Source organism: Anolis sagrei, chromosome 5 (genome assembly GCF_037176765.1).
Source record: "Anolis sagrei isolate rAnoSag1 chromosome 5, rAnoSag1.mat, whole genome shotgun sequence".
Classification (NCBI taxonomy): Eukaryota; Metazoa; Chordata; class Lepidosauria; order Squamata; family Dactyloidae; genus Anolis; species Anolis sagrei.
In genome coordinates this window covers 185,553,144-185,578,458 of record NC_090025.1, presented here as the reverse complement: position 1 = coordinate 185,578,458, position 25,315 = coordinate 185,553,144, and the positions used below count along the sequence as shown (strand labels likewise).

The 25,315-nt window shown below is 40.3% G+C and overlaps 1 protein-coding gene across 9 annotated transcripts in view; it reads right to left on the bottom strand.

Moving 5' to 3' along the window:
- Positions 1–25,315, bottom strand: part of SOX5 (SRY-box transcription factor 5) — an 897,493-nt gene that overhangs the window by 7,868 nt on the left and 864,310 nt on the right. For all 9 annotated transcript variants that reach the window (XM_060776580.2, XM_060776581.2, XM_067469306.1 and 6 more), the window contains 3 exons: positions 9,604–9,712; positions 6,566–6,739; positions 168–384 (listed from right to left, as the gene is read on the bottom strand). In XM_060776580.2, the coding sequence (XP_060632563.2) occupies positions 168–384; positions 6,566–6,739; positions 9,604–9,712 (500 nt within the window). The remainder of the gene's footprint in view (positions 1–167; positions 385–6,565; positions 6,740–9,603; positions 9,713–25,315) is intronic.

Sequence of the window (25,315 nt, the reverse complement as noted above, 5' to 3'; positions counted from 1 at the left end):
TCATAAAGTATTTAATCTCAAGGCATCCATGTCAATTTTCTGTTCCTTTCCTACTTTATTCATACCACCCTGAACAAAGGAAACGCTGTGTTCCTGCTCATGTATCACAAGGTATCACACTTCCTTTTGGACTAGAGTAAATGTAATATGCCATGGAGGGCGCATACCCAACATTGAAATACTGCCTCATCTCTTGACGTCGATTGCGCATGATTGCCTTGTATTCACCGATTCGCAGCTTCTTCCCATCCACTAAGCAGGTGCGCTTCGGCCTGGGCTTGTACTTGTAGTCTGGGTACTTCTCCAGGTGTTGCTTGCTGAGGCGGGCCTGCTCCTCATAGTATGGCTGTTTCTCAAGGTTCGTCATAGCTTTCCAGCGAGAGCCTGCCAGAGGGAAAATGATGACAAAGAGGTCTGTTCATTGCTGAATTGGCCAACTTTGCAGAAACCAGTTCGGCCAATGAACTCGATGAGCTCAAAGCATTGGTTGGGAACTGGCAAAATTGGGACCTGATTCAGACCTTAAAACATGTTATTTAATGGTAGTTGTCTTAACTGTATTATAATATAGAAAATAATTTTTGATGGTCTGCTTGGAACCTTTGAGGAATTCTCATTTTGTCCCACTTCATTGAATAACAATAATAATGATAATAATTATTTTTGTTTGCTGGACTCATTTTGTTGTGTTTCATAACAACAACAACAACAACAACAACAACAACTTTATTCTTGTATCCCACCACCATCTCCCCGAAGGGACTCGAGGTGACTTACATATGGCACAAAATGCCTAAAACAGAACATAAAATGAGAACAATTTTAAAATACAATTAAATAAAACATATAAGCATATAAAGAACAACTAACATGCAATTTAAAACAGCACTCATTACCAATGGGGCAAGCTACTCTATGTGTGGCCAAGCTCTAAGTGATCGAACTAGGACTGGGATAAGTGCAACGGTGTAACCATGGGAAGAGGGAATGGGATAAAGTGCAAGACTGCATAACAATTGCGTAGATCAACTAGGGACTAGTCGCTTTCGAAGGCTTGTTTAAACAGCCAGGTCTTCAGGGCCCTATGAAAGGAGGACAGTTTGGGGGCTTGCCTAATCTCCCAGAGCCAGGGGGCCACCAGCGAGAAGGCCCTCTCACTTATCCCCACCAACTGTCCATGTGACGGCGGTGGGACAACGAAGAGGGCCTTCCAGGCAGATTTTAGAACCCGTGTCAGTTCATAGGGGGGCTGCGGTCATGGAAGATTTTGTCTGCTATCTTTGACAATTCCACTCTGCTTTCTGTCATTCTTTTACATACAGTCCACATTCAAATCCACCACAAGCCAGGGAAGCCTCCCAAGTCCTGAACCAGTGCCTGACAGCTGTGACGATCTGAATGAGGACTAACAAACTGAAGCTTAATCCAGACAAGACAGAGGTCCTCTTGGTCAGTCACAAGGCTGATTGGGGTACAGGGTGACAACCTGTGCTCAATGAGGTAACCCCCCCCCCCCACCAAGGATACAGGTTTGCAGTCTGTAGGTGCTCCTGGACTCATCACTGACACTTGAAGCCCATGTGTCAGTGGTGGCCAGAAAGGCCTTCATACAGCTAAAACATGTGCACTAATGGTGGCTGTGTGTTGAAAAGCCAGACTTGTTTGTCTACTGTTTATTGCATACATTATTTTCAGTATCTATTGATTGTTGTAAGCTTCCCCAAGTCCCTTTCGGGGACAGGGGGGATGGTATAAATAAAAAAATATTGTTATTGTTGTTGTTATTATTATTATTATTATTAAACTGCATTTTGCTCACATGGAGAAATAATATTCATTTGCTATTCAGTTTGCTTTACTTAATGGAGCTGGGTGGAGAGATTTTTGTTGTTTAAGAAAAGTACCCATGATGCTCATAAAGCTGGGTTGGGATATTCGGGGGAGAAAAAAAATGAAATGATCCAATGGGATATTAGTCAAGCCTCGTAGTGCTCAGTCTCTTTGGGGAAAGCAAAATGAGCCTGGCTGTGAAAACAAACACGGGGTGGAAATTATTCTTATGTTCCAATAGGGAAAATGTTGCAACGACATTGTGGGGGCTGATCGAATCATAACTTGGGAGAGACGGTGTTGTCCTTCCTATTTGCTGCATTTAGATCATGTTATTACACTTGGAGTATGCCTACATCATACCCCCTAGACAGTTTTCACTGTATAAAAAACAATTTTCCTTCTGTCTACAAAATATTATCCTTCTTGTCCTTATTCACTTGCAACATAAAAACACCAGGAGAGAAAAAAATAGTAAGTTTCATTATTCTTTACTGAGAGCCAGTTTTCCATTGCCTGGTCATCTTCTCTTTTGAAATTTTCAAGAGAGGGAACCCAAGAAGGTAGATTCTGGGAACTGTAGGCAAAAAAGTAACTTTCACAAGCTCTGAGTTGGGCAGTGATAAAAAAGAATATAAGCACCATGTGGAAGAGCAATGAGGTCACTGCTACTCTTTTTGAGATAGGATCCAGCACTTTTAATATCCTATGTAACATTTCAACAGGAACCTACAGTTGTTGTCCAAATTCATCACCCTTTTGATGCCATAACCACATTTCTGCACTGAACAGATCACAACTAGTAATGTGATACACCAAATGATTGTTACAGTACTTTCAATAGTACATTTCGCTGTAGGGCCATCATAATATAATGATTTGTGTGCTGGATTAGAACTCTAGGGAACCAGAGTTTGAGTCCAGCTCAGCTCTGCAACCCACTCGGCGATATTGGGCAAATAACACCCCCGCAGCCTCAGAGGAAGGTAGTGAAAACGCCCTTCTGAACAAATCTTGGGGCTTTCTTAGCAAGATTAAAGGTTGTTAATGATTTCAAGGCAAACAACAACAAAAACAACAACATTTCACTGTAACAAGGGCTTGATAATAATTATCTTACCTACCATCACAACCATAGAATCATAGAATCATAGAATCAAAGAGTTGGAAGAGACCTCATGGGCCATCCAGTCCAACCCCCTGCCAAGAAGCAGGAATATTGCATTCAAATCACCCCTGACAGATGGCCATCCAGCCTCTGCTTAAAAGCTTCCAAAGAAGGAGCCTCCACCACACTCCGGGGCAGAGAGTTCCACTGCTGAACGGCTCTCACAGTCAGGAAGTTCTTCCTAATGTTCAGATGGAATCTCCTCTCAGCAAGGCAAGAAAGACTGAGAAATAGTAATTTGCTCAAAGGCTTCATAGCAGAAAACTATGGCTAAGATCCTGTACCATGAACCATCTTCAGTTTGTAGCTATAATAAGTCGCCTGGTGCAACTCCCACAACCCACCGTTTCAGTATAACAGCCCTCCTTCCCAAATTGCCCAGATGTCCAATGTTGGTGGAGAGCAAAAGGAGCAACAGAGATATATCTTATCTACCCTTTTCCCTTTAACTGGACACAATGAAACAGACAATCATAGGAATGTTGCACGTGTCTTGGGATGGCTCCTGCGGATGAAATTATTTCTAAATGGAAATAGCTAGTCACATCTCTCCTGCCCACCTGCTTTTCAACAACACAGAAATGGCTATCTTGCTGGGAGAATATCACGCTGAAAAGGTGGACTTTGAAGATAATTTTGGTTAGCTGCTAGTTGGAATACAATTCCAGTCTCTGCAAAATGTATGTTTATGATGGCATAAATTGGACTTATGCCATTGTAACTCCTCACTAACAGGATATCCACTAGTGTCTCTATTTGCTCAACTTTAAAACAGTTTGCTACCTGACAAAGATTACATCACTATCCACCAATTTTAAGTAAAGAAGTGGAAATGACCAGCAATTGAATGTTGTCATTGCTGCTATCATCATTATCAACCAGCTATATGCCATAAACACAAGGGTGGCTCCAAAATTAAAACAGATACACCACAGCTACAAATTTTCCATCAAACAAAAGTTACAGATATAACTAAACTCTCAATAAAATTAAAAACAATTAAAAGCTTAACACCACTGGAAAAAAGCAGTTCCCTTTGAGCCTCAAATGTCTGGCAAAATACTAAGGTCTTAAAGAATTTATGAGAGGAGAGCAAAGAGGATGCCAGCCATGAAGCCATGTTATGTCCTTGATTGCTAGTGGAGTTCAAAACATTCTCCTCCTTGCGTTTCTTTACCCAACGCAGGACAAAAGTTATCTTTTAACATTTTAAAAAAAAGCCCAGAAAGTTTTAGTAGAGACATTTATGTAGCAAAGAACAGATGGAGGACAAAAATGCACACAGATGACCGCTAACAAATCAGTGCAAGTTTTCTCCTCCCCCCCCCCCCCTTTTTCCTTTTTAGTACTAGAGCATAATATTATGGTGTCAATATCTAACCCCTGGAGAAGGCATTCTTCTCATTGTACTACCAAAGTCAGAAGCATACCATGCATGTGTACATGCAGATACACAAACACATGGCCAGATTAATGAACAATCTCATTTAAATTACAGCCAATGACATATCAGATAGCCGACCTCAGTGCAATGTCAGATTTGTTTTGATTTTTAATTTTAAAGCAAGGCAACGATGGCGAGTTAGAACAATTGATGCTTTCTTGCAAAGAGACCCGAATACCTGGCTGATCTGTGAGCTCCTACTCACTCTCCTTCCCCTAGTTAATAGAGAGTTCCCTGCTGAGTTCAAAAACTGGCCTTTGACAACTCAGAAGGGACCTTTGCAAAGTTTCCGCCAGGAAAGAAGAGAGCGGCTCACCCTGCTTTATTGCAAAGGAGGACGAGATTCTCCCCCTGGTCCTCTGATGTTTCAAAGACAGACGATCTTTGCCTCTCGCACGCTTTCAAACCTCACCGCTCTCGCAGTGCAAGGAGTTTGAGAGTGGAGCTGAGGACTGTCATCTCTATGAGAATCTGGAATGGATTTGCACATTACACTCCACCTACTGTATATTTAATCAGAAAAAGATGGCTCCGATATGCTCGCTGCATTCTCCTCCAGCGCACACCGGCACAGCCTAGCACTAAACAGTAAAAGGTGATCCCTTATGTTAAAAATTTCAGCTGAAGTGGCTTATTAAAACCAGATTTGGAGGGTATTAGAAAATGCTTAGAAGCCCTTTAAAATGTCAACGCGGATCCCCTAGAGACTGAGCGAAATGTCAGTCCAGCTCAAGCGCCGATTTTAAGCGGAATGAATTAGCGGTGGGCTGTTGGAGGTTGTTATCCAAAACAATCAGTTAAGATGGGGAAAACATCAAACTCCCTTTGTACTTTTTATATGAAAAGTAGTGGTGGGGGGAGGAGGAAGGGGAGATGTTCACAGTGATCTGACCAATTTCTGAAGATGATTACTTAAAGGCAAGTTTAATCAGGACCGCTCTTAAATCCCGAGACTGGACCAAACTGTTTGCCTTCCGACTCATATGCCTAATCCCACAGCCGTAACCAGTTTTAAATCCTTCCTGCTGGCGTATAAAACTTTTATCATTCCTGGAACAAATGTAGACTCCTTATCGCACTTTCTTCTGACTAATCTAATCAATTCAGACACCTCTGTTAAAGCCATCCTACCTGTCATCCATAACCAACTGCTTGTATGCAAGCCTCCTTGAGTCTGTTCAATAGGGGAATCAATAGCAGTGCTTAATCCTGCTCTTAAGGGTAGCTCTGCTGTGGCTGAATTCCACTGGTCAGATCAAGCCAATCTGCACATTTATGCAGAACAGAATGACAGCGTTTCTGACTGTAAAGCTTCAGCTTGTAGGGAGGAATTCACAAATTTGAATGCTCCCTCCTAGAGTCAGCAAAGCAGAATGCCACAACAGGAAACAGGATGGATCTTTTGTGTTGTTGCGATTTACTGCTAAAAGGAGTCAATCACATGGAAATATTTTCCACATGTGGAATTATGTTTTGATTGTGCTAGGCAACCTTTGTGTTGAAGAACAACATTGGAAAATTGAATGTGTGCCTCAATGCACAATCAAATGCACTACTGAATGTACATATAAGTCACATGCAGCGCATACTCATCTGATGCATATGCACATGTGTGTGGACAATGGCATCACATGTACAATTTTCTCTCACTCTTGTATTGAATGAAACAGTTGTGCATTGAACAATAATTTCCAACTGCTACCATCAACAGGATTAAGAGCAAAAGAGAGTGAACCTGCTCAATAGAACTATAATCCACATCCAACAGAAGCTCAGTAATAAGATCTCCGTGACCAACTAGAGTGGTTGTTTCTATGTTATTGAAGCAATTATTGGTGCACTTTTCATTTACAAGACAAATCTGGGATGCTGAAGCTATTTGAGTCAGTGTTTAGCACCTTGAATAGGATCTTTAAAGTTCAGATTCAAACTCATAGCAGGTTAAGCACAATTTTGCAATGCATACTTAGAAAATCGTTGACTATTTATATGATTTTAAATCACACATTAGAATTACAAATGAACACATGGACAAAATGACAAGGAGTCATAATACATTGATTTCTCCATCCATACCCATAACAGAAGAGTTCTTCAAAAGATCAAATATTATGTTTTCTTACCCAGTATTTTGCTGATGTTTGAGTTATGCATATCAGGGAAGGCCTGTAAGATCTTCCTCCGTTCATCTTTTGCCCACACCATGAAGGCATTCATTGGGCGCTTGATGTGGGGCTCGTTGCTCCCACGTCCTCGGGCTTCCCGATAAATCCGAGACTCTGATACTCCAGCACTTCCTGAAATATTGATATAAAAGGGACAAAGAAGTAGGAAATTAAGCATATCTCAATGTGTTTAGCTGTCTTCTGAGAAAATGAGAGCCCTATAAATTTAATCAATGCATTATGTTGAAAGTGGTTTCTCCTTGCAACAAACCAGAGGAGAATCAGGACCTTTTCTCTTATTACTGAAACACATTGGCCTTTTTAGTGCATGAATGGGTAGTACTATTAAAGCAACACAGATATGGAACAGAACTACATATAATCCTCCCTCCATCCCATCATCTGACAACACTATGTAACAAAATTTGAAAAACTTTCTGTCCCTGGTTTGAAAGTGTTATTCCTGTTTAATTGTGTGGTACTTGCTTTGAAAGTAGTTGTTATGCTTCAGAAACTTCATTTTGTGACTGTCACAAACTATGTTGAATTGGTTGATACTCGAGATATTCATTTAAGAAATATAGCAAATGTGATGCAGGATGTCCTGCAAAAACAGTTTCATAAAGCTTTCCCAGGTTTTCATGATAGAACAAATTAGGAAATGAGATTTACAACAGGGTAACAACATTGTGTTACATAGTGTAATAATATGGTGGTAATTTGCTTGATTATTGCATTTATATGCCACCTTCCCCCCTGATGTATTCATCTCAGAACAGTCATTCTTCCTCATCTGAGCCATTGATTCATTGTCAGACTTGCTTTTCCACTGGTAAGAAGTAGCAATGGTGATGGGCTCTACCAACTCTTGACAGCTGCAAAGAGGTGAAGTTTTGGATGGAGGCAAAGTGCCTAAGAATAGACCCTTGTGCCCCATCTAAAGAAAGGCATGCAGGCAATGCACATGGAACTAGTATGGGCAGAGCATTATTTAATGCCTTCTTAATGGAGTATCTCAGCCCCAGAATCTTCCAACCAGGAAATTACAGGAACTATAACCCAAAAGATCCCAAAAGAGTCAATAAAGTAATAACGTTTTAAAAAGTGGGAGTGAGAAAGTACACCTCAGTAGTTTGCTTATGAAGAGGTTATCTTACATAAGGATCCAGAGATACAAGTTGTGTGGCAAAAAGGAATAATGGTGGAAATGCTCCAGTCAGAGACATTGGCTTATCAGCATCACAAAGGCTGCCTGAAACCTACCCCTCAATCTCTCTCTCTCTCTTTTTTTTTCATTCTGCACTTCTGGTTGGATTGCTTGATGATAATTGAAGTTCCTTGGAAATCAACAATTTGTGATTCTGGTTACATGCCTTCAACTAGGGATCAGAATAAAGTGACATCCTCTTATACTGAAGGAATATGGCTCATGGTCTATGCATTCCTTGGTCAAAGTTGGGCAAAACAGTATGTCTACAGCAGTTGTTCCCAACCTTTTGTTGACCAGGGACCACTTTGACCAAGGACCACTCTCCAACATTAGTACCAAAAGAGTTACAAATCAGTTTTTGGTCAACTTTAGATCTGGTTTGGTTATTTGGGGAGCTGATTCAGAAAATTACAATGGATAGACTGCATCAACTCTAGTTTCTGATACAGAACATATGACATCCAGTAGTCATCATCTGCTCACCCACAGAAAACCATATTTAATTAGCCTGGGCACTATAAGAGGGTTTCGTCAGACCAGTCACTCTCTTTGCAGTGGTGTAGTAACAATGAGGCCATGGACCATACTTAAGTTCTTGCAGACCACTGGCAGTCCACAGACACATGTTGGGACCCACTGGTCTACAGAAACCCCAAGTTTTGCCCAAACAATGAGGTCTTCCAAACTCTGAGAGAAGAACTTTATTGAAATTATTTAGGACTGCTGTGTCATCAGTTTCTTTACAAACTTTCATGATTTTACATATATTGGGAATAATGCAGGTTTGGGATGTCTTGCTTTACCTGAAGCTAGTGAACTAGATGAGAGAATAGGATTTTCCTAGCTCTGCAGATGGGGCTTTTACGGTTTTCCCCACACTGTTACATGTGGAGAACTAGTCCTCAGCATGTGTACATTTTGCAGTTCTTTTGAAATCAATTTCTAGTGCAATAATGCAGGTACACACTCCTTCCTGAACTTTCTGATAGTGGCTCTACGTCTTTTAGTTCTTAATTAATATGGCTACCAAGAAACAGACTCTTCCCTCAGCACTTACGATTAATTGAAAGAACACTAGCTTTCATTCTGCTGACTTTTCACTGAGAACATTTAGGCAAATGTCAGAGACTTTTCTATTCACAAGAACTTTCTAACTATGCTTTCAGACATTGATGCTGAAAGTACACCCAGCAGGGAGTTACAGCCATTCCTGGCTCCCTGATGAGCATATGTATTCACAAGATATGTCAGCCATGTGGCAAACACAAGGCTTTACTCAGAAGTTGTTTACATTTTCCATTTTCAAGTGGACCCTTAAAACACCCTTAGGTGGACACCTAAAAGAAAAAGTACAGTGTGAATCAGATTTAACAAGCCAATAAACATTTGATCGTGTTTCTTTATGTGTGAATACTGCTGTAAAGTTAAAGATGGAAAACAGGATCACCACCAATACAAACAAACTCCTACATTTAGTATGCTTTTGTCTCAGGGCCAGTTGCCAATGTAATTCACTGGATCCATTTCTGATCTCAGTTACCCAAAATCTATTACGGTTTGGTTCTTTCTTCACATTACCACAGAGTCAAAGATATGTTCTGGCTAGGTCATGGCTTGGCAACAGTATTTATGACAGTAAGAATATTCATCCTAGATCTACAATGTCAGGTCTGTGGGTATTTCCTCCCTATGTTGAAATGCCACGAAGGAGTGTTCTTTTTTCTCCTCTACTAGTGGTGTATTCATGGGTACAGCTGGAAATAAGGCAAAGCACTTTGCTACTAACCATCAGAATCTCCGCTCATGTTGAAATCCATCATAGCATGGCTAAACTTCCCGTCTTCATTCTGTTTGACGGCCAATTGCTGACTCAAGTTCTCCAGTGTCGTTTTGTCCTGGATGAGGAATGAAGAGAGGGTATTTTTATTAACACACAATCAAACCACAAAGTTCGTAGGTAATTTGCAAGATTCCCCAGGGAAAGAGGATTATAAAATAAGAAAGGAGACCATTGAGCTGGAAAAGTAAATTAAAGGGGAAAATAATAGTCATTCTTGGGAGGTTTTATGAACTGAAAGTATTACATGTAAAAAAAATATTCCTTATTAGCTGACAACAAGTAAACCTCCAAATTGTGTGAAATTCAGACTGCCTTGAAACCCATCAGATATTTGGATATCTCTCAAAGAACTCACAAGGTTTTGATAAATGCCATTGTACTGCAGAGGTATTTTGTCTACTTTCTTACTCATCAACACTAAAGGCTACTTAAGATATTGATACTTGTGCTTGAAAAAAAAAACCTTGTAAAACGTAATAGTGCAATCCATGGAAAACTAAGAGCTGGCCAAGGCCATTGCTGATGTTATTGTTTTCCATTTTCTTGGCTAAGGGGCATGAAAAGCAATTGGGGAATTAGCCAAATGCTAAGTCTGAGCCAAATGGCTAACCTGTTCATAGGAAAACAAAAGAACTGGTAATTTTTCAAAGCTGACTTGAACAAAGGATAGTCACAGGTAGCATTTGCTCCCCTGCTGTTAAACAAAAACAATATGCAAGGGATACTTTCCTCAAATTGTTTTATAATGATATGATGAGGTCAGAATGTGGACAATATGGCCTGCCCTCATTCTGCTGTTGTGTGTATATGTTTGTATCTGTGTGCATGTGTATAGACATAGACATAGATAAAGAATATACATATTTAGAAGCAGTGAATGTAACGAACACCACAAGGTGTGCAAAATGTGATGGAAGGTGACAACATGGTGCATGTTAAGCAGTGATTGTTAATGGCTGCCATGCCAGAGCAGTGTTGAATCCACTTCAGGGTTTGAAGCACTATCCATTGTGCTGAATAACTTTGGAAGAAATTTTCAGAAACATGGATAGTTCCTTTAATATGTGAAGTAAAGCTTGGAGTGCAATCACTACTAAATTGACCTGGAAGCCACCAATCACCATTGGTGGTATCTTGGTGTTTTGGTTAAAGGTATGGAGAGAAAAAAAAGAGAGAGAACGAATGGGATTCATGGTAAATTCCACCAAGTGTAATATAATCTAACCCATGAACTTTCCTGCATTGATTGGTTGTGATCTCTGTTGCCCTTTTTGTGGGCCACAAGCAGCATTGACCTGGAGTCCCCGGTGGCGCAGTGGGTTAAACCCCTGTGCCAGCAAGACTGAAGACCAACAGGTCGCAAGTTCGAATCCGGGGAGAGGCAGATGAGCTCCCTCTATCAGCTCCAGCTCCTCATGTGGGGACATGAGAGAAGCCTCCCACAAGGATGATAAAAACATCAAATCATCCAGGTGTCCCCTGGGCAACGTCCTTGCAGACAACCAATTCTCTCACACCAGAAGCAACTTGCAGTTTCTCAAAGTTGCTCCTGACACGACAAAAAAAGCATTGACCTATCTTTGGCACTGCCAAAGTTTTCTCCACAATAGAATCGGAGCTTGAAATAATAACTTTTTTGGATTATACTTTCCCCTGTACGTGTGCATTTTTCCAAGCTCTGAGCGTATTCCCTTCCATGACTTCTTGCTTTGGGATTCCTTTGAGTGTTTGAGAATTGCCTATATTCATCACAGTAGCTGGGGAATCTCGGAAACCTGACGGCACACTCAAAATGCTGGCAAGTTCCCACTCCATGTTTGAAAACATGGGCTTCCAACAAAGAACTCTTGGGTCTGAAAACATTAGGTGGTGAATGATCAGCAGTGTTTGATGAAATTGAAGAAGTGTGGATCTACTCTGGTGGCTGAAAGGAGGATTGTGTGGATCTGGTAGTTCTTTGTGTCTTCAGACACCAGAGAAAGCAGCACTGGGGAAGTTTGATATAGAAAGCGCAAGCATCCCCTCTGTTCATCTGGAGCTGCAGAGTTCAACCTGCCTGGCTTTCAACCGTTTCCTTCTGTGGAACACTCAAGCGCTAAGAGAGGGGAGAAACTGAAGACTCCGTTTCAGTGACAAGGCGACCCCTAACCTTCCACTACTAAAACATGCAGTATAATAAAATAATTCAATTAGTCACCATCAAAAGGAAAGTTGAGATAATTCTCAGAGGCTGTCACTTCAAAACCCAGCAATGTCAAAACAGTCAGCGCAGCTTTTGTTATGCCCCTCTGAGCCATGACTTCAGTGAACCTTCAGTCAATCTCAGAAGAGAGGGAACAGAGAAGAAGGATGGGATGTGGGAGCTGGCAGTGGGGCAGCGGAGGTGAAAAAGCAAGTTGCAAAAAGCTTTAATTATAGAACAACAGAGTGGCCTCCAAGGCAGAAAAAAGCCCCACTGCTGCCACTGTTACACAGAACAAATCACTGCCACTGAACAAGGAGCAAAATAACAACGTTAATCAAAATCTCAAAAGAGAGAGAAAAAAAGCCATGAAAGCACTTGCACGAGCAAAGTAAGTTATTTGATCATAATAGAAAGGACCCCAATAATCCATAAATTAAATGGAATGGTTCATCGAAGGTTGGACCACTCAAATAGGGTAAAATCCTAACCCTCAGCTGGAATATTGTAGGTGGTTAAAGAGGAAGAAATTGGAACATTTTATGCCAGGCTTAATGAATGATGTATGTATGTTTGTGGAGTATGTTTCAAGGTGAGAATCATTAACGCAATTCTGGCCTCTTTTATTAAGTGCAATGCTTTTGTGGACATTAGTCAAGAAGACAAAAGGGGAAGAATGGAGCAACCTCCCATCACGGCTTCTAGGATAAACTATAGTATAATAAACTAGAGTCAAGTAAGTTATACTGCTTTTTTCAGGTCAGGAGTGACTTGAGAAACTGCAAGTCTCTTCTGGTGTGAGAGAATTGGCCATCTGCAAGGATGTTGCTCAGGGGATGCCTGGATGTTTGATGTTTTACCATCCCTGTGGGAGGTTTCTCTCATGTCCCCTCATGGGGAACTGGAGCTGACAGAGGGAGCTCTACCCACTCTCCCTGGAATGATGTATGTATGTATGTATGTGGAGTATGTTTCAAGGTGAGAATCATTAAAGCAATTCTGGCCTCTTTTATGAAGTGCAATGCTTTTGTAGACATTAGTCAAAAAGACAAAAGGGGAAAAATCATAGAATCAAAGAGTTGGAAGAGACCTCATGGGCCATCCAGTCCAACCTCCTGCCAAGAAGCAGGAATATTGCATTCAAATCACCCCTGACAGATGGCCATCCAGCCTCTGTTTAAAAGCTTCCAAAGAAGGAGCCTCCACCACACTCCAGGGCAGAGAGTTCCACTGCTGAACGGCTCTCACAGTCAGGAAGTTCTTCCTCATGTTCAGATGGAATCTCCTTACTTGTAGTTTGAAGCCATTATTCCATGTCCTAGACTCCAAGGAAGCAGAAAACAAGCTTGCTCCCTCCTCCCTGTGGCTTCCTCTCACATATTTATACATGGCTATCATATCTCCTCTCAGCCTTCTCAGAATGGAGTAACCTCCTATCACAGCTTCTAGGATAAACTATAATATAATAAACTAGAGTCAAGTAAGTTATACTGCTTTTTTTCAGGTCAGGAGCGACTTGAGAAACTGCAAGTCTCTTCTGGTGTGAGAGAATTGGCCATCTGCAAGGATGTTGCTCAAGGGATGCCTGGATGTTTGATGTTTTACCATCCCTGTGGGATCCTTCTCTCATGTCCCTTCACGGGGAGCTGGAGCTGACAGAGGGAGCTCTATCCGCTCTCCCTGGATTCAAACTGCTGACCTGCTTAATCTACTGCATCACCAGGGGCTCTAAGTTATACCGCTGAAGCCAGGGAAGGGACGGTCTTCATACGAGGGAGGGAAAGTGTTAAATTACCTCATTTCCACCTACTATAAATCCTGGAATTAAGCATCTCCCCTTCCTATTTCTTTTTGCTCTCTGGGCAGAGTTTTGATGCAACTTCTCCCTATGCTAAAGATTTCATATTTCTCTAAAACCAGTGTGTCAAAAGGCCATAAAATGAACAGCAAAGTGAATCACAAAACCTGCCAATAAACTAGGATTTTCTTTGGAGAAGTAGAAGGAAGTGGGTGGCAACATCCTATCAGCTGGATGGAGCACTTTCAGAGAGGCATTTTAATTTATGTCTCTGGCATCGCTCAGTCAACAGAAGAAAAGGATATTCTTTTCCATTCTTGCCCACTCACATATTAACTGCAGCATGCTGATAGTGGGACAGCCCACCTTCATCTTGCAAAATCCACTTAGTGATATGAAATGGGAAAGCACAATGGTCTCAGGTTTGCACATCAACATGTGTCCATTAATCATCATGGCTTGATAGTGCATAGTCAGTTTTGAAACATTTAAAAACTCCTAATTACTTACGATGTAGCACAGCCCTCCAAAGGCTTTGATTATATTTCCCGGCAAGGAAGAGAACTCACGTGAATTACATGTTAGCACAGGTGCTCATCAATTCAAAAACCATCTTATGGCCTGATTTGGATTATGATGTCCAACAGCAATTAAATATGCACCAAATGCAGAATGGACATATAGATTTTTACTAAAACAGATGGCAACATGAAAAAGTTCTGGGGATGGATGGATTTCTAGCATGAATGAAACTTTTTGTTATCTCTTAGAATACATCAGACATTAGGTAGATTCATTTTCAAATTTCACTGTCTAAATATTAACCTATGAAGAGCTTGGAAGTCAATTTTTGAAAGTAATGAGTTATTTCAATGAACCTTTAACTACATTCCATTATCATTATAACTAAATTATGAGGATCAATTAAGAAGCCTGTTTTCATTAGTATCCAAATCTGTAGAATTGCAGTATCTTAAGACATCTGTTGAGCATTTAGAAATAAGGAATTCCATGGATTCAATATCTATGGTTTACCCATGCTCCAAAAAACATTTCCCCAAAACATTTGTGGGCCTCTCTAGGTCTTCCAGGGTGATGCTATAGTATGCTTCTGAATCAAGGGAAAGGGAAAGGTTTTCCCTGGGCATATTGTCATGTCCGACTCTGGGGGAGGGGGTGCTCATCTCCATTTCTAAGCCAAAGAGCTGTCGTTGTTCATAGATGCGTCCAAGGTCATGTGGCCAGCATGACCACATGAAGTGCCATTACCTTCCTGCCAAAGCGGTACCTATTGATCTACTCAAATTTGCATGTTTTCAAACTGCTAGATTGGCAGGAGCTGGGGCTACCAGCGGGAGCTCACCCTACTCCCCGGATTTGAGCCACCAACCTTTGGGTCAGCAAGTTCAGCAGCACAATGGTTGAACCACTGTGTCACTGAGGTCAAGCATAGTCAAACTACAGGGTTTGCTATTATCCATGGTTTTAGGTATCCACAGAGGATCTTCGAATCTATCCTCCTCGGATACATGAAGTGTATTTTAGTTAAGTCATCCAAGAAAAGAAGTAAGTCAGATTACAAAGAGGAAAGGAATACGGCACATGTACAAGTTGCAGTGTGACTTATTTTCAATTCCCCACTCTCTCCAGTGCTAGAGATTTGGGACATGAAAGAACATTTCATTTGGAGGGAGCAGAATTTTATTCTGTTGTACTGTACACTATAACTATAAAATAGATTAGTTAAAAGTGCTTAATTTTCTATTCTTACCCCGTCATTGCTCTTCATAATACCCCTGATCTTGTCTTATTTCAGCAGCTGAGCAGTTTGGGGCTGGTTAGTTCTTGAATGAGAAAACATCCTGCATTACCAAAGGTCTCCAAATAGGTATAGCCAAGATGCCTGCTTGAAATTTGGCACTGCCATTATTATTGAGGACTAGATGGCCCAAGGATTTCCTTCCTATGATCCATTTAAGAAATATAATCTGTGAAGCATGATGATTATACATGCAGGCAAGCACCGGCATTGAAGGGACATTGGACAGAATGTCTTCTATAGGATTACTTTCATTTGCTGCCATGTTGGAGGCTAAAAACATGTTTGATTCACTGTTCAAAATTCTCAAATGTTTGCCTTAATCTAATGTTTAAAAAAGTTAAAATTTAAGTATAAGTAGACTTTGAATCCCACCCATTAGAGAACAGCAGGATATAAATAAATAAATAAAATATAGAGTCAGCTCTCCACATTTGCTGGTGTGAAGGGCAGGACTCTGATGAAGATGGAAAAACATCAAATAAAAAAAACCATTATTATTTCCTAATGGAATTTTATTTGCTTTTGAGAAGAACTTATGGATAATCACAAAACTCTTCAATAATTTTAGAGAAAGAACTTTTGATTTAAAATGTTCAAATGTGAGCGAAAGCAAAGTTGATAGAGTCATCCATCTCTAGCTAATGACAGCTCATGGACTGGTGATTCTGTTAAGTTGTGCTTAATAAATATGAATTTCAAGCAAGCTTTGATGCATTAGGCAAGAAGCTGCCTCTTGCCAGAATCTAAATGCATTGGAAAAGCCATGCTGACAGGGTAGGACTTAGGATCCTGGATTCCTGGCCATCTTGGAAAATGTCAATCCTTACTTTAAAACACAAACTGGAATTTTTCTCCAAACTCCCTCCCTTCTGTTGGCAAGGAAATGATCTCATTGTTGCATACATGACAGCAATCCTTAACTCTCTTGTTTACTTCTAATGAACGTATACCCTGGTAAATTCCTGCCATACCCTGTATTGTAAGATATTATTTTATTTTCAACAACAATCATGTTGTATTTGAATGAGAGCAAATGTGAATACTTGATTAGATTTGTTCCAAGTGTGCAACTCCATTGTTTTCATCTCACCAAACCAATAAACCCAGTGTACTGCTCTTATCAAATTGTTTTTTGGTTTCAGTTTGAACTTTAGAGAGTTGTCCAAATTTTTAAGCTTTCCCCATGTAATAGGTTGAGCACCCTGTACAGATTCTTTAAAATTCTAATTAAACCCCGGAGAGGATATACTGTCTCTCTTCCATGGAAGCCACCACCCAACAGGTGTTTATTTGGTGGTGTGCAACATGAAATTGAGTAAAGCTATGAAACTTAAATGAGTCCTAGTATTATATGATGCTGGGGGCACCCAAGGTATTGGAGAAGGAAACTGCCATATGATTAGGTGGAAATCTTCCAAAGGTTATAGATGCCATGTGGAGAAATGCCTCATAGAGGCGATTTTTATCAGTTGCGCTATGTGGAAGCTAAAACAACGAACTGGCCTGTAGTTCCCCTGAGTTTAGTAGAAGTAATTGGATGTACTCACAGGTACTTTTGCCTAACTGGGTGATAGATTCAAGTGCAGGGCTTTCTCTTCCCCCCTCTAATACGCTATAGCTGGCCTGAATTAATTCTAGGCTTGATAACTGCATTTCTCCTGTTGAAATGTCCTCTTGGCAAGAGTACTTGGCAAAATCCTAGAGAGCTGTGAACTTCTGGGCTGAGTCTGCCAAGTCCCCCTTTCTCCCGGTGTATAATTCAAGGTTAAAATTTCATTCCTGCTATCCATCCTCAACACTGACATTCCTATGACACTGTCCCAAAGATTGTCATACATTTATTTCATTCACATTTCTTTGCTTACTGAGTATTGGGGGGGGGGGGAGGTTCCCCCTCCCATTTTTGGGGACAGAAGCCAGTCCAGATTGCCAAGAAATGCCAGCTCAGGCAAAGCTCCCCAACCTCATGTTAGGCTCTACATTCTGCCAAATGTAGTGAGAGACCAAGTGAAAAAAGAAGTTCAGGAGACAGAGAGGACCTGGAGGTCTGGCAAAACCTAATTTCCAAGCAGCACAAAATAAGCTGTATTTCAACAGTACTTTGAAACTGCTGTTCCCTCCCTGGTGGGGTTGCAAATAGAGAAGGAAAAAGAATTCTGTTGGATTTATCTTTCTCTGTGAAAATATCCATTTTGCATACCCATTTCACACCTCTTGACGCTGGCAATGATTACGCACACAAACACACAATAAAAACAACAACAACAACAACAACAAGGCACCTCGAACCATCTGCACATCTCAAAAATGCACAACACCAAAATGCACATATGCACTCTAGTCAATGGAAATATTTCTTGAAAAGATCAAAATATAGTTATCTGCCCATTGTATGTATTCATTCCTGGAAACTGGGTAAGGATGAACATTCTCTACATAGAATTCCAATATTTGAAACACTCTAAAATTATCCACATGGGTGGCTGGGAAAGTGATACTTTCTCTTTCTGATGCTTCAGTGCACACAAACTTTATTTCATGCACAAGATTATCAAAAGTTTATCAAATATATTGTATAAAATTACCTTCAGGCTATGTATATAAATGAAAGTATTTTTATTATAGATAATATATAGAAAATATGTTATATGAAACATAAATGGATTTCATGTTTAGACTTGTGCACCAACTCCAAGATACCTCTTTTTTGTACATATATGTGCAAATATATGAATTCTAAATTCTGAAAAATCTTAAATCCAAAAGACTTCTGGTCCCAAGCATTTTGAATATGGGTTACTCAACCTGTACTATGGTTCTTTCCCCATATCTTTCCAAATAGTTAAAACTCTACCTACCTTACCATATCAACTATGACATTTCAAATGTACCATGTACAAATCCCCTGAATTTTAATATGGATATGGACAAGACTGGCACTACATTTGGCAAAGTCAGGAATCCACCTCTGATAGTAAAATTTGGAGGTAATAAAAGACCAACAAATTGTTATTTCCCAATACCTGGGTATTGTAGTACAGCCTGAGGCTGATGGATTCTCTGAAGATTTAGAAAGGATTATGAGATTTCCTGAGGCAAAAAGTGATGAAGATTTAAGCCAGGGAAATGATGGTTCTCTCTGGGAGAAACCTGACTCAGAAAGTGCAGGGCTTCAATATCAGTCAGAGGAGCCAGGAACTGCAACATTAGATAAGACGTCAGGTGAAGAGCTAAGTGATATGGAAGACTCCCAGGGAGAAACACCTGGAGCCACGGAGATCAACAAAAGTCTTCATTTACAAATTGGCAGCAGCGGTCAGAGCAATTATGTGGGAAAGTTTGGAAGAAACTTCATGGGAAAGAAATGACTTCACGAGTGCCTATTAATTAGCAAGTTGTTTACATGAGGGTTAGTTCAGGCAACGTAGCATTCGAGTGAGAAGCTAGACCTGAGATCTCTGGTTCTTGTTTCAAGTCTGAAAGGTCGGCGGTTCAAATCTGCAAGACGGATACTTGGATTTAAGTATCCTGAAAGATTTCTATGTTCTTGTTTTTGTATTCCTGTTCAACTTTTGCTGAGTATACCTTTTGCTTGTCGACTTATGCTGTAATTGTGATTTTTTTTTTTGGCTATTCCTGGACTGTGTTATCTTGGGATCTGCATGAGACATTTGGATTACTGTTTGGTTATCACCTATTGCTAACCCCCCTTTTTGGGATTATACAGCCTCTTTCTTCATTCCTAATTTTTCATACATTTTATGTGTTTTTACAACAAACTGTTTGCTTATACTCTGGACTCTTGTGTGGTGCTCCAGTCATACATGTTTTCAGGCCTGGAGTGCAGGAGTTGGGTCCCTCAGGACTTGGTCCAGCACTATACCATCCTGGCACTATTCAAGCAAATATTCAGTAACAACAACAACAATTTTTATTGATTTGCCAGTTGTCCTTATCAAAAACAGACAGTGCAAACACAACATACAAAATATTCAGTAATAATTTTGATTTTACAGGAAAACCAAGATTTTTTAAACAAAACCCACAAAATTGGTATACCATTTTGGTTGCAACTTTCACCACATTTTATACACAACTTTTAAACATTTTTGGTTGCAGCCATTGATCTGTTTGGGAACATTTGTAGGCATCCGCAATTGGAAAGATAACTAACATCAGATCAAGGAATTGCAAATGAGGAAGGTTTGGACTAAAGGAACAAGTTTCCTGTCTCTAGACTGACTCCATGAATTTGTCACCCCACTCCCTCTGTGAGGGTCCCTCTCCTTCTGTGGACAACAATAAGACCATTTAACATTTCCACCATCTCCGAGACTGTGCCATGCTTCCTCTCTGGGCTTCATTCAGATAATGAGTGCTACCAGGAGAAGCAAGCCATAAAAACACAAACAGGATCAATTGTTGTAACAGACTGTGCCGGGCTTAAATACAGTTTACAGAGCCACAAAACCTCTGCATGAAATGATAAAATGGAGCAAGACTTTCAGATGTTCTCTCAGTTATTGTTAACCCCCCTTCGGGCAGCCCTGTTTTATTGTCTTCTATCTTACTAATGAACACGGAAACAGCAACAAAGAAGGGCTTTAACCTTCTGATTACATAAACTCTCCAGACCACCAAAGTAGACGAAAGATTATTTATAATGTAACTAAGATTTATCAGACAGGGAACTTTCTGCTTTTCTTGCTTCTGCTGAAGTTAAAAATGAAGAGAGAGAGAGAGAGAGAGAGAGAGAAAGCGATCTACTAACAATGCCTTTTCATCCTTCTTATTCAAGATCCCCGATTGTTGCAGAGAAATAAGAGGGAGCAAAGCTACTAACCTTCTTTTCAATCCCCTTTGGTGGTGGAATTGTATGGCAGTTTAGTTTAAAAGTGTTATCTTCCCTCACTCCTGGAGAACCGGTGGGCTTGAAAGCACATTTCCCAGGTTTTGAAAGTATCTGTTCAAGAGCAAGATCTATTTGGTATTCGATAAACCACAGTTTTTTCTATCTCCAACTGGCTCCAGAGCGCAGCCACTGCCAATATATCGAACCTGGTTCTTATTCTTGTCTGATCACAGCAACTTCCCTTTGTCATTTGCCGAACACTTTATACATGCTGGGTGCTTTCAATACATTAGGAAATTTTCTTTACAAGAACCCTGTCAGTTAGGTTATTCTCATTCCTAATGGACAGAAGAGAAGATGCCAAAATTGAGAAGACCACTTTTGTAAGGACAAAGCATGACCATTAAGCACTAATGTGGGATAGTCTGTATTCAGTTCTGATACCTTTCGATGGATCCCAAAGAGATGGACTAATTTCTGCAGAATTTATGTGGAAACTATACTTACCGGAGTTCTTGGGAGAATATATCCATTCATATCAATCTGGTTTAAAGCACAATTACGCTAGCTATCAGACAAGAGATGTCTGACTAGAGGTTGGGAGGTTGATTGATTGGTTATAGATATATCTCAAAGAGAAAGCCAGCATGAGACACAAATACAGGGCAAAAGAAAGAAAAACAGGCCAAGGGAAGACACATCAAACAAATCCTTGTTGTGACTGCCTTCCATCTGGAAATCTATGTCCTCAATGTGAAAGACCATGTGGATCCAGAATAGATCTTTAGTTATTTACTAGCCATCCCCTGCCACGCGTTGCTGTGGCCCACATGGGGGTTCTGTGTGGGAGGTTTGGCCCAATTCTATCATTGGTGGGGTTCAGAATGCTCTGTGATTGTAGGTGAACAATAAATCCCAGCAACTACAACTCCCAAATGTCAAGATTCTATTTTCCCCGAAGTTCACCAGTGTTCACATTTGGGTATAATGAGTATTTGTGTAGAGTTTGGTCCAGATCCATCATTGTTAGAGTCCACAGTGATCTCTGGATATAGGTGAACTACAACTCCAAAACCAAAGGACACTGGCTACCAAACCCTTCCAGTAATTTCTGTTGGTCATAGGAGAACTGTGTGCCAAGTTTGGTTCAATTCCATCGTTGGTGGGGTTCAGAATGCTCTTTGATTGTAGGTGAACTATAAATCCCAGCAACTATAACTCCCAAATGACAAAATCAATTTTTTTGAGTGAAGGACATACATTAGGTTGTTAGGTGTCTTGTGTCCAAATTTGGTGTCAATTCATCCAGTGGTTTTTGAGTTCTGTTAATCCCACAAACGAACATTACATTTTTATTTATATAGATGTATCTACTTCCAAGATTCTACCACTGGAAGACAATAATACACGGCCACGAGTGATCACCCATTATGACAATGATTTTTTTTATCATGTCAGAAGTGACTTGAGAAACAGCAAGTTGCTTCTGGTGTGAGAGAATTGGCCGTCTGCAGGGACACTGCCCAGGGGATGCCTGGATGTGGGAGGCTTCTTTCATGTCCCTGCATACAAAGCTGGGGCTGACAGATGGGAGCTCACCCCATCTCCCAGATTTGAACTGCCGACCTTTCAGTCAGCAGTTCAGACGCCACAAGGGTTTAACCCATTATGCCACTGCAGCTCCCATGACAATGTTGAAATAATAACAATATAACAATAATAATATAAAATGTTACTGGTATATTTTATACTTCATTAAGTTACAACTGCTATGTAATTTCATTACATTCTTGTTGGAAAAAAGAACTAATCTTCACTAAGTATTTCTTACTGTATTTACTGCTTCAAACTGATGCAGGCACACACCAATGTACAGTTCAATAGAAGTCAACAGGCAATCAATTCACTTTTGTCATGGGCTGTAGCCATTGTTTCTTACCAGTCCGCTTCCAATTTAACACATTTTTTTAAAGCATAAGTCATTATTCATCAACTTCTTCGGTTTCTTCTTAACCACAAGGATAATAGGGAGAAATCCTTGTAATAAAAGGGTTAAGCTTTGGATGGAAGGGTTGGCATGCCAAAAGAAGGAAGGGAGATGAAAAGCGTAGCCCACACAGAATAAGGAGTAGCTGCCTTCACATAAACAGAAAGTCAGGACACAGGCTGTGCTTTGCTGGTAATTGTTTACTAAACAATAGAGTGACTCAGTTACTAAGAAGTGCTTCACGTCAAAAATGGCTCAACATCCATTCCATCAGCAACAAGCTATCTGGGAATATTTTGAAGAAATTGCAAATGCCACTATGCCTTTTTGTGGCTAATATTTACACTCTACAGACATCCAGGGCTTAGCATTTTGCAACATGGTGCCAGTTGAAAGCTAAAATATCTGGAGGGCATCAGGTTGTGGAAAATTAACATAATGGTCTATAAACAGTGCATTTCTGATAATAGAGAAGAGAAGGGGATATTGCATGATAGACATAATTGTCACTAATATAACAATACAAAAACTATTTTGCTGGGTGAAAACAACCATTATAATTGTTTCCCATTGCTACTAACCACATGAAGATGACAAACCTTTCTACATTGCTTGCCTTCGGCTCCTAGTACAGTACAAGCCCTGTATCCATGAGGGATATGAAAAACTGTAAAATAGAAAACTACTAAAATGCATGAATTCTACAGGATGTTACCACAGAGTTGTACTGGAGGACAAATTGTTTTTATGCAAAACCTGTTTTCAGTGCAAAACTTTAGTTGACTTGATGGAAAGAATACTCAATAATATTTTTAATTCTCAAAAACTATGCCTTCAAGTATAAGAAGAATCCCGAACTGATGAGAAACTTTGCAGTTCCAGATTTATTTTGTGTAATATGGGTGATTTGCATAGAAAACAATATTTTATGTGTAGAAAACAGCTGTTTTGTGCAAAAATATTTTCTGCGCTGAAAATGCTGTTTTCTTTGCAAAACAATAACATACATATTCGTACCACCTGGTTCTGAGTTGTGAGCAGGCTTTGAAAACTGTGTGATGTGATAGCTGTGGCCACACTGTGATTGGTGGAAAATACTGGGGGGTCAAAAAAGTGTTTCACTGTGTCTTCATAGCCAAACACATCCGTGATTTGCTGACATCCTGGTGGATTTCTGTGTAAAATGTCACCTGTCTTCATCTAAGTATGAGGCATAATCAGACCTTCTTTCAGCATCCCCTACTATTTACCAACCATTGAGGGAGGCTAGCCCAAAAAGTCATGAGTCCTGGGGGTAATACATGGGTGACCACAATAGATATCTACTTGGCAATCCTTTACACTTTGTGATAGCTGTGGCCACACTGTGATTGGTGGAAAATACTGGGGGTCAAAAAAGTGTTCACTGTGTCTTCATAGCCAAACGCATCCATGATTTGCTGACATCCTGGTGGATTTCTGTGTAAAATGTCACCTGTCTTCATCTGTGTATGAGGCATAATCAGACCTTCTTTCAATATCCCTTACTATTTACCAGCCATTGAGGGAGGCTAGCCCAAAAAGTCATGAGTCCTGGGGGGTAATACATGGGTGGCCATAATAGATATCTACCTGGCAATCCCTTACACTTTGTGGGCAATATAGGATCTCCATTAATACGTGACTGGTGTTCAGACACCCTTCTTTATCGAGGTAAAGAAAATCTGCCAATATTCTTTACTTTAGATAACTAAATTTCCCACAACTTAGGGTCCATGGAAATGAAGTGGATTACTATGCTTCTGTACTGCATCATACAGTTTCTGAATGGGGAGGATGATGCACAATTAAGGCTGTTACAAATAATGAATAATGGGTGACATTGCTTTACATTTCCCACACCCTTGCTCCATCTCTGTTTGTGTTGGCAATGTCCCCAACAGGCTATTCTGGAGTGGAAGGAGCCAGTAAGTTTTGTAGAAATAAAAGGATGGGTTTAAACACACTCCTAGGCCTGGCACGCTTCCTTACAACACTGTTAGATGTTGCCTGCTATTGAGCACCATCCAAATGATGGCAGAAGGTGTTAGACTGACAGCATGAGAAACAAAGGAGGCATACCTTTCATCGTGAGTGTAGTTCATACCAGCTTTAAATTTAGTGTTTGGGATGGCATGAGAACACATTGTGGGAATATGGGCCAAACTTTAAATGTTAGCACTAGTAACATTGCAATGTAGGAAGGAAGCAGGACATCTAACTAAAAGAAATTCTAGATAATCTGACTTACGCCACAACAGGAGGCTTCTGTGGCCAATATATTTGGTGTGGTTAATAGCATACTCTAACACACTGCTATGTGGGTTGAAATCTCTGAGTGATCATCATTTTCTCTAAAGCAGTCTTGCCAACTTGGTACTTTCCAATGTGTTGGCCTATAGTTTCCATCCTCCATAGCTATGCTGGTTTTCATGTTATAGAAAGACTTGAAGAAGAGAGGAAAGAGAAAGAAGGTGTTCTGACCCACTCATTTCTGCTTTGTTTCTAAGACCAATTTAATACAGGTCATTGTACTACATAAACTACAAGAAAGGAGATTCCATCTGAACATTAGGAGAGAGCTGTTCAGCAGTGGAACTCTCTGCCCCGGAGTGTGGAGGAGGCTCCTACTTTGGAGACTTTTAAACAGAGGCTGGATGGCCAACTGTTGGGGGTGCTTTGAATACAATTTTCCTGCTTCTTGGCAGAAAGGGGTTGGATTGGATGGCCCATGAGGTCTCTTCCAACTCTATGATTCTATGAGCCTATAAACTGCTTTTGTACTATAGTATTTCATTTGTGGTGTCTTAAGTAAAGCATTGCAAGTGTAAACATTTAACCTGGAGTTATGTATTCTCGGATTGTACGTAACCATTTTTGTTGGTGCTTTCAGAGTGCAGTTAGATTCACTGGGATTGTTAAAATGGACAGTGTTAATTTCCCATTCACACACTGAGCAGACAAGCAAATATACCATCAACTGCACAAAGTCAGTATTC